The sequence below is a fragment of the Bison bison genome, unplaced genomic scaffold (assembly GCF_000754665.1).
Source record: "Bison bison bison isolate TAMUID 2011002044 unplaced genomic scaffold, Bison_UMD1.0 scf7180017864307, whole genome shotgun sequence".
Classification (NCBI taxonomy): domain Eukaryota; kingdom Metazoa; phylum Chordata; class Mammalia; order Artiodactyla; family Bovidae; genus Bison; species Bison bison.
Window position 1 is genome coordinate 7267814 of NW_011494879.1, and position 10713 is coordinate 7278526.

General features: G+C 46.6%; 1 protein-coding gene across 5 annotated transcripts in view; it reads left to right on the forward strand.

The window, feature by feature from the left end:
* Nucleotides 1-10713, forward strand: part of LPIN1 (lipin 1) — a 131164-nt gene that overhangs the window by 115944 nt on the left and 4507 nt on the right. For all 5 annotated transcript variants that reach the window (XM_010852080.1, XM_010852081.1, XM_010852083.1 and 2 more), the window contains 3 exons: nt 3537-3689; nt 6865-6979; nt 8514-8617. In XM_010852080.1, coding sequence (XP_010850382.1) covers nt 3537-3689; nt 6865-6979; nt 8514-8617 — 372 coding nt within the window. The remainder of the gene's footprint in view (nt 1-3536; nt 3690-6864; nt 6980-8513; nt 8618-10713) is intronic.

Here is a 10713-nt window from a genome sequence, read left to right on the forward strand (position 1 = left end):
GTTTCTCTTAGGTTTTCCTACAAAAGTTATCTTCTTGAATAATGAAAGTTGAGTAGCTTACCAAAGAATGCCTGATCATTCTTTTGTTTCATTAGCTGGTTTAGAATGAATCCGATCTGTGGATGAGGATCTGACAGTTACAGAGGACTTGTGGTGTTTTCATTTTGGTTGCAATTGAGAGTAAGGAGCCTGACACTTAACTCGTTCACCAAGTTTGATGCGTGTCCTCGTTGGCACCCACAGGGTTACACCGGTGACGTTCGGACCCTCACTCAGCTTGGGCATGGCCTTCAGGGGCTCTGGACACAAGCAAGTGCAGGCCCCTCTGTATGGCTCTCAAACCCAGCAGTGCTGGGTCAGGCTTCTGCTAGTTCCTGATTTCTGTGGCTTTGCCCCATAACTTCTTGCTCGACCCTAGTCTGACTTCCCCACCGCATCCTTCGTTTTCCCATCTTCCCACTTTTCCTCACCTGATGGCTCCTGCTTCGAGGGCCTTTACCTCTGATGTTTGCCTCTCACAGGTTTCCTGCCTGTAATGCCTGGCTCAGACCCCGTGGTTTCTCACAGAGCCTCTCCAGGCCAGAATCGATACTCGGGCAGCTCTGTGTCCTCCTCCCCCGGCCTCCCTGGTACCCAAGGGCTCGCCCTGTCTTGGTGGCCCAGGTGCCATCATGGAGTACTCACTCAGGCTGGACGTGGCATCAACTTTTGTAGCTGGTTAGAGAAAATCCCCATCCAAGCAGCATCTCACACGCCACCTCCTGCAGGTCTTAGGTAGCCACAACTGGGAAAAGTACAGGGATTGAGAACTGGCAAAGGTTGGGAGGTCGTTTCTGTTGATGTCATGTTTGTGGTTACTCAGAGATGGGTTCAGAGAAATGTTCAGCATGCAGAGTACCAGGGAGCAGAGGCCATTTACTTGTGGGGTTTTGGACTGATTGCTCTTGAATTTCTGCTTTCTTTGAGTTTGGGTCCCTCCTACATTTTACACTCTGCAGTATTTTTCTAATGGAAAGACCAGTTGCAGATAACCGTTTACCTGGAAACAACAGAAAATGAAGGCAATTTTTATTTTTTTTGCCAGGTGTAATAACTTGAGTAAGTCAGTCCATGAGAAATTAGCTGTCAGGTTGATTATTACCTTGTTCACAGAGAGGATATAAAGCTTGCCTGGTTATCGATTTTAAAAAGCTGATTTGGTTATTAATTAAAAAGAACTCTAGCAGATACAAATGGAAGAGATTGGAAGACTCCCTCGTTCAAATATACGTGTTTGATAAGTGGAAGGAAAGAAAAGGACTGACTCCTAAAATATCTAGATCATTGAGCCAAGGAGGATTAGAGAATGGACAATAATTGTTCTAATTTCTTGTGTTGCTTGATAAATATTGTGATATTCATGTAACCAAATCAGTGCCTCCGTGACTTAGCGAGAGTGACTGCTTCCTGTGTTTCCATAGATAAATTAGTTCATCTATGGCCTGAGGAATGCATCCTCTGAAGTCAGGATGGTGAGGATGGGAAGCGATCATTAGCAGACTCATTAGAATCCTTCTCCTGCCACAGCGGTTCTTGTCTTTCCCCTCAGGTTACTGCGTCATCATCACCGCCTGCCCGGAAGGGAGGGGTGTGGCGAGTGGGAGGGAGTTGTGGACCTGGGCTCAAGGGGCCGTCGGCTCCCTGTAGACGCTCCTATCCGTCTCCCAAGCCCAGCTGTAGTGCCCTCCTCTCTAAAGTGAGAAAGCGGCTTGCACGATCCCCTAGGTCTTTGCGAGGCCAGCTGTGCTATGCCACTGGGTTGTGCGATTAAAGTCACAAGAGGGTGTTTTGTTCAAACCAGTGGTCCGTGAGAGCCCTGCGGATCTCACAGCCAAACCCCACTGTGCGCCAGGGACTGTGCCGGATGCTGTGCGGGGTGCTGCCTACCCCCCGAGCGAGTGATGGGGACACCTGGTCTTTCACGTGGCTCTTCTGGGGGTGAAGGCTCTGGAAAGGTGATCCCTGTTGCCACTAACAGGTGTTCCTCTGGTTAGGACATCCTGGAGCTGGTTTTCCAGCTAAGTTTAGAAACAGCCTTTGAAGCAAGGCCAGCCAGCGAGGACAGCCAGTGGCATGATCCAGCCATGAAGAGCATTTGCAAATCAAGGCTCGAATAAAATGAGCATTTCAGACCCCTGCAGGTGGCAGCTTTTAGGACTTTGATGTGAAGACCTGTATACAGAAATAGTGATTAACAAAAAAAAAATTACATTAATTAGCTCGGATACAAAGATGTGTACTTAAAAAGGTTGCTTGATTTTCAGATACATTTCTGTACTCCGGATAAGCTGGTGTTTGTAGATTCTCTGTATTGTAACTCTTTCCTGTTTCTTGGTTTTAAAGAACATGTTACTAGGAAAATCTTGAGGCAGGTTCTTTGGCCACTATGAAACAGTCAAAGTGGAGCAGTAAGTGGGATGGGACGTGGGTAGTTTACGTTGTACTGTGCTAAATCGCTTCAATTGTGTACGACTCTTTGCTACCCTATAGACTGTGGCCAAGCTCCTCTGTCCATGGGATTCTCCAGGCAAGAATACCGGGGTGGGTTGCCATGCCCTCCTCCAGGGGGTCTTCCTGACTCAGGCATTAAACCCATGTCTGCTGTGTCTCCTGCATTGGCAGGCAGGCTCTTTACCACTGGGCCACCAGGGAAGCCCATAGATGATGTTTAAATTTTTTTAAATATATTTAATCCAATACATTAAAATATTTAAACATGTCATCAATACAGAAATTCTTTGTGGTATGTATCTTATATTGTGTCTTTATAGTAAGGCATTGAATTTGGCATTTATTTAATATTTATACAACATCTCTTTTTGGACTCTTAGGTTTTCAAAGTCTCAAAAGGAAATTCATTTCTACCAAATATTTAACAGAAGAATATTCCTATGTGATCTGTTTTTCACAAGCAATTATGCAATTCTCTGCAGATACCAGTGGGTATCTGACAATTTAATTCTGTCACTACCTAGTTGGTATAGACCCCACAGGTTAAGGGCTTATTCCCCCAAGGCTGCCCCAAATTCAGACACCAGTTATAGGTGGTAGGTCCCCAGCTTGACTTGAGTACAAAATGAGGGTCCCACACCCCCTCCTCAGGGCTGACGATGGCTCACAAGACTCGTGGAAACACATTCACGTGTTTATTTTATCAGGGTTATAAAGGATACAGGTGACCAGCCAGATGGAAAGATTTGAATGATCCCAGTGCAGGTAGGTTGGCCAGTTTGGTGCCTCCAGCCTCAGTTTCCCTAACAGTAGAGTGGAAGGAGTGAGGTATCCATGAGGATTAAACCAAGTGAGGCCAGGACGGTGCTTCAGTAATGACAGGAAATGGGGTTCAGTTGAAAATGAGATTTTAGAGGAGGTGACCTCTTGCTTGGGAATTACAGCCGGGCCCATCTTCACCGAGCAGATACGGATCAGGGTTTGTGCACGCAAAATGGCTCCAGTGTGCGATGCCCTTCATGGCAAACGTTTTGTCTCTCTTTCAGAAACGGGTACAAGTTTCTGTACTGCTCGGCGCGGGCCATCGGCATGGCAGACATGACGCGGGGCTACCTGCACTGGGTCAACGAGCGCGGCACGGTGCTGCCCCAGGGCCCGCTGCTGCTAAGCCCGAGCAGCCTCTTCTCCGCCCTGCACAGGTGAGGCTCGGCCTGCCTACCCCCCCAACCCCCCGCCGCGCACCTGTGGGCCAGCTCTGGACCTGTCCTGCTCACTCATCCTCCCCACCAATACCTCCGCTCCATGCTGGGCACTGGAGGGTTCATCCTCAAGGGCAGGTCTGACCCCACGACCCTCAGCTTCTTCTGTCAGCCCATCATGGCCCTCAGGAAAAAAGCCACGGTGGCCGCAAGCTCGGCATCACGGGCTCTCCGCCACCTGCCTTGTCTTCCTCGCCCGCCTCATTCTCTCTGGCTCCTGGACGCAGTCTCCATTGTCCAGAGAGGTGGTCTCTGCTTGGAGCCTTGGCACGTGCTGCCCTCCTTTGTGGAGAGCTGCCCCTGCCCCAAACCTTGCACTTCTGGTCTGCGTCTTAGCAACTCTGAGAATCCATGTGCTTCCTTCCTGTCTGATCAGGGACCTAGGCTGGGTTAAGTAGCCTCTCTGTAGCCACCACCACCACCTGGCCTGGGAATCCCTGAGCCCTGGTCACACCGTTTTGTTTTTACAGACCGCCACCAGCCCATTTTCCGATGACCCTCCTCCCTTCGCCTTCATGCCCGCATTCAGGACAACCAAGCCAAACTAAGTCTGGCCTCCTGGGGTGGGCACAGGAAAACAGCAGCTTCCCTGGAGCTGGGGGCCCAGGGCCGTGTCCCACAGTGGATTAAAGTTTGAGACTCATATAGCCACTCATGTGTCTATAAGAGTCCTAGATGTCAACAGTGAGGCCCTTACAGTGCTAAGGAGGATTCCAGAGTCCACAGAAGTCCATGCAGAGCCAAGACCAGCCCCTGGGTCTTCTGATACTCAGTTTGGGGCTCCATTATCATCACCATCACGATCACCATTCATCATCACTGTCATCACCATCATCATCTAAATTACATTTTGTTTAGCTGCAGAAGAAGAGTTCTAAAATATGTGCAGTGTGTGTGCATTTATTGTATATGAGCTTCCCCTGTGGCTCAAATGGTAAAGAATCTGCCTGCAATGCAGGAGACCGGGTTCAATCCCTGGGTTGGGAAGAGCCCGTGGAGAAGGAGATGGCTGTCCACTCCAGTATTCTTGCCTGGAGAATCCCATGGACAGAGGGCCCTGGCGGGCTACAGTCCATAGGGTCACAAAGAGTCTGACACGACTGAGTGACTAACACACACACACGTACTGTATACACACACACACGTATATATATACAGTATTTCTGCATGCAAGCTGAAAGGGACCTTTGAGATCATCCAGTAATCCAACAGTGAACACTAGCGGGCCCCCAGACTCAAGTAAAGCCAGAGGATAAACCATTATGCCCCAGGTTCTATTTGCTCTCATCCCTCATCCCTGGGCAGGAACAGTAACCCTTCTCCCTGGATTTTGTGTTCATCCCTCCCTGTTCCTCTAAGTAGTCAGTACAAATACATGTAATCCTAACCAGTATGTTTAATTGTGCACATTTGTGAACTTGATGTAAACAAATGTGCGTCCTCTGGAGCTTGTTTTTATTGCTTGATACTATGTCTCCAGGATCGCTGGAAGTGGCCGTCACCGGCTCGTCTTAGCTTCTGTAGGTCTGTGGTTGGACTCTGCGCCGCCTGTTTACCCATTCTTCTGTTGGTGGGGGCTCGAGCCACTTGTGGTTCTCCACTCTCAAGAGCGGGGTCCCTGGGCCACAGAGCATGCACATGCTTGGCTTTCTTAAATCACGGCTTGTTGTTGTCCAGAGTGGTTGAAACAATTTGTGTACCAACAGCAAACGGTGCTGGATATTCCTCCCATCAGCTTTCCTTTCTTGCCTACCCACTGTCAGCTGTTTACATTTCTGCTAGTCTGGTGGGAAAGAGATGTCTTCGTGTGTTTCTGGGCCATTTGGGTGTCATCTTCTGCGAAGTGCCTGTTCATGTCTTTCCCTTGTTTTCCTTCTAATTTGTAAGAGTCTTACAGATTCTATAGATCTATAGATGTGGCCTTTATTATGAGTACTACAAGAATCTTTCTCCAGCTTATGGCTTCTGATGAACATAAATCTGAGTTTCGTGCAGTTGGGCAGATCATTTCCTCTTGTAGTTTGTACCTTCTGTGCATTAACAAAACCTCTCTGACTGTGGGCCCAAGGAAAGTCTCCCATATTTTATCTAAAAGTGTTGTTTTTCACACCGACATCTGTAATTCACCAGGAATTGAGTTTTGTACACAGAGTGCAGTAGGGTGTCCATTTTTTTTTTTTCCCTCTATGACTGTTCAGTTGCCTCAACTCCATTTGCTGAAAAGGCTACCCTTTTCCTCTGCTCTGACTTGTCATTAGGGTCGTAAATCGAGGGCCCATAAATGTGAGCCTCCATTTCTGGCCTTTATTCATCTGTGTTATTCAAGTCATGCTCTGTAAAAACATACAGACAACAACCTGGTGTGAGTTTAATTGAAATTACAGGGAATCTATAGACCAATAGATGGCTATCCTGGTGGCTCAGATGGTAAAGCGTCTGCCTGCAATGCAGGAGACCCGGGTTCAATCCCTGACTCAGGAAGATCCCCTGGAGAAGGAAATGGCAACCCACTCCAGTACTCTTGCCTGGAAAATCCCATGGACAGAGGAACCTGGTAGGCTGTACTGTCCATGGGGTCACAGAGAGTTGGACATAACTGAGCAACTTCACTTTCACTTTATAGACCAATAGAGAGTTAATATCATTATAATATTGAATCTTCAGTTCAGTTAGATGGTTTGTTTCTTCGTTTATTTAGGTCTTCCCTAGTCTATGGCAGTGAGATTCTTCACTTATTTAGAACCTTTGCACCGACCGTCCTTTCCACCTACTTCACCTCTTTAGGTTTGGTTTCTGAGGTCCTGTTGGCCTTATGAAGAGAGTGAAGAGGCTCTCTCTTCTGTGCCCTCGAATTCTTTGTTCTTTGGATGATTGGTTGAGGTCTTCAGCAAAGTCACTGCTCCAGGGCATTTTCTTTGTGGGCAGACTTGAAAGTGCGGATTCACTTTCTGTCTATGCTTTCCTGGGACGGCTTAACTGACTTACACATATTTAATTTCCAAAGATATGAATGTACTCAGTATCCCAGCATCTTTGACGATTAAAAACAGTTTGATGCTAATGAATTCTTAATAGGCTTGCGCTGACCCATTATTTTATCAATTTGTTTTAACAGGGAAGTGATTGAAAAGAAGCCAGAGAAGTTTAAAGTCCAGTGTTTGACAGACATCAAAAACCTGTTTTTCCCGAACACAGAACCCTTCTATGCTGCTTTTGGAAACCGACCAGCTGTAAGTAGTAGTTGGATATATCCGAGCTCTTGAAATTACTGACTGTTCTAATGGCCGTCATCTGAAAGGCTGGCCACTGTAAGGCCAGACCCTCCTCTTCCTAGACATAGCTGCTAAAGATCCACTTGCCTGCATCTGAAGGCAAGGACAGCATCTTCATTTCACGGCCTCTAGTTCTCTTTGAAGGTGGGCTTGTGGGTTTCAGCTTGAAATTTGAAACTAGAAACTTGACAGTCCAGATTATGTGCTAAATTAGCAAAACAAGAACGTTAAATAGGATTAGAGCCTTTCTATAGGAAGGGAACCACGAAACCACAGAGCACAGAGGTGAATTCAGTGTCTTATGCGAATGCTATTGTTTTCTATGGCAAGAGTCATACTTTGAGATTTTGTGCATACCACCCACATTGGCTGGAAAGTTCAGCATATTAGAGAATATAGTTGGGACTTCCTAATGATCAAATTCTCCTGTTTTTGAAACTCATGCCCAAGAAAATGGGTGAGTGAAGAACCTTAAGGAAAGTTGTTAGACTTGCAAGGGATATGGTAGGTGGTTGATTTTTTAACTCGGCTCTTCAACAGATGAGTGAACTGAGGCCCATAGAGCACAACTGACTTACTAATTTCACATCCAGAGATATTATTTCTTGACTCTACTTGGAGGTATTGTTCTGGTTTAATGAAAGTTCTGTAATACAGCTGGAGCTTGTTTTATTGTGCTTTGCAGGTAATGCACTTTTTTTTTTTTTGCCAAGTTGAAAGTTTGCGTTTCAGCAAACAAAGTTGAAACACCCTGCATCAAGTGGGCCTGTTGGTACAATTTTCCCAACAGCATTTGCTCACTTCAAGTTTTTGAATCACACTTTGGTAATTCTTGCACTATTTCAAGCTTTTTCATGATTTTATATGTTGTGCTGATCTGGGATCAGTGATCTCTTATGTGACGACTAGGATTCACTGAAAGCTCAATGGTGCTTTCAAAAATGATGGTTGGCATTTTTCAACAGTGCGTTTTTTTTATCATAGCTTTTTTTTGAAATTGGAGGATAATTGCTTTACAATGTTGTGTTAGTTTTCACTGTACAACAACGTGAATCGGCTCCAAGTATACATATATCCTGTCCCTCTCGAGCCTTGTCTCTCTCACCCCTCTAGGTCATCACAGAGCACCAAGCTGAGCTTCCTGTGCTACACGGCAGCTTCCCATGAGCTATCTGTCTTATACATGCTAGTGTATATATGTCAATTCCGCAGTAGTTTTTAATTAAGGTATGCACATTTTTTTTAGAGACATAAAGTTGTTGCACACTTAACAGAGTACAGTATAGTATAAACCTCACTTTTATGTACATCACGAAACCAAAACATTTATGCGATTGGCTTTACTGGCTTGTTTATGGCATCTGGATCTGAATCTGCTGTATCCCCAAGGTCTGCCCTTTCTACCTTTGTATTTGTATCAAATCTGAAAAATCATGTATTTGTATATACCATGAACTCTTCTTCTGATTAATTAACACTTCTCCAAATATAGGATGTGTACTCCTACAAGCAAGTGGGAGTGTCTCTGAACAGGATATTCACGGTGAACCCCAAAGGAGAGCTCGTGCAGGAACATGCCAAGACCAACATCTCCTCGTGAGTATCACTGTCATTGTCAATGACCTTGGAGTGACGTTTTACAGTTAACAGTATACCTTTCTAATCCTTTGGCTACCTACATTTTAATCCTTAAGTCCTACAAAGAAAAATTATTTTAATTTCTCAGATTTTGTCCAGAACCTAAGTTTTGGACAACCTGAATTAAATCAGATCCATCACTTCAGGGCACATAGAAGGGGAAAAAGTGGAAACAGTGGCTTGGGCTCCAAAATCACTGCAGACAGTGACTGCAGCCATGAAATTAAAGGATGCTTTCTCCTTGGAAGAAAAGCTGTGACAAACCCAGACCCTGTATTAAGAAGCATTGACATCACTTTGCCAACAAAGGTCCATACAGTCTAAGCTATGGTTTTTCCAGTAGTGATGTACAGATGTGAGAGTTGGACCATAAAGAAGGCTGAGCACCAAAGAATTGATGCTTTCGCATTTTCGCTGGAGAAGACTAGTCCCTTGGACAGCAAGGAAATCAAACCCGTCAGTCCTAAAGGAGATCAACCCTGAATATTCATTGGAAGGACTGGTACTAAAGCTGAAGCTCCAATACTTTGGCCACCTGATGTGAAGAGCTGATTCATTGGAAAAGACGGTGATGCTGGGCAAGATTGAAGGCAAAAGGAGAAGAGGGCGACAGAGGATGAGATGGTTAGATAGCATCACCAACTCAATGGACCTGAGTTTGAGGAAATTCCAGGAGATCGTGGAGGACAGAGGAGCCTGGTGTACATACTGCAGACCATTAAGTCACAAAGGTTGGACAGGACTTAGCAAGTGAACGATGACTCTTGCTGCTGTAACAACCACCTCTGGGCTAAATATTTAAATGCGTAATTAGATGCTGCTACAGAGTAGAATGGCATGAATTTGAAAACTACTGGCTGAGATTTGCCAAATTTGCTTTGAAAGCCTAGAATATGAATGAGAAATGTAACCAAAGTAAAATATCATGAGAAGCTATGTTTAAAGATGAGAAACGTATATAGCCCTTCACATCCTGACCTGTAATAATATTCTTGCCGGAAACATCACCGTGTGACTATGAGTTCCTCTCATATTTTTGGCCGAAGCCCTTCCTCCCCGAGGCCGTGGGCCCAACAAGGTTACTGTCTGCAGGGAGGCCGCCTGGCTGGCTGGGGCCCTTCTTGACTTGGATGTGTCTTGCTTTGGGTTCTTAACTGCTTCAAGTGGATCACGTGTCCTCAGCTGTGCCCACTGGGTGACGTCACCTGTCAATGGGTGACGTTGGGCAGACAGATGTCATCCTGCCTTGTCTGTATTAGAGGTCGTACCCCTGTTGGCCTGGTCGCTGGAGATCTGGAAAGGTGCCCTGGCCTAGGCCACACTAGGGGGCCTGCGGGGCCTTCCTCATATGGAGGAATTAGACTTGGGGAGTTTGGGTCCAGCAGATTCCCAAGGATTGTTTTTTTGGTAAATTAGAGATCTAGGTTCTCCTCAAGCAGATGTTCATTTTCAAGATGGTCCTTTTACCTGTTAGAGTCTAATCCAGCCTAAATAGGACAGTTGCAGGTTAGAGGTGCTCTAGGGGCTGCCCCCTAAGCCTCCCTCCCCCAGGCCAGGCCAGACCTAAGGAGTTCTTAGGGTGTGGAAGGGCAAGGGGAGGGTGGAGCCAGGAAGCCAGGACCCTCGTCCAATCCCTGGGAACTGGAGGCAGTGCTGGGCATGGCCTTGGGAGCCCATGACAGCAGGAACTCTTCTTTCCTCCCCCTCTCTGTGCAGTTCCTCCCCCTCCGGAGTTCTCAGTGGGGGCCCCCCGACCCCGACAGTGTCTCAGTTCCCTTCCCCTCCCCGCTCACCCATGAGAGTGGTTCCTGGTCTCGAGGAGACAGCGGATTTCCATTTAGGGTCAAAAGAAGTCAAATGAAACGTTACCCGGAAATGGCAAAGGTTTCTGCCCAGCCAGCAGCCAAGGGGCAAGTCTCGTCATGAGGGTCGTGGGAAGGGGGACTCCCGCAGCTCTGCAGGTTTGCCCAGGAGCCCACATGCATGCTGTGCCCACGCCTTGTGGGAGAAAACTTTACATGTTGGCAAAGAATGATGTCACCTTCTACCTGGAC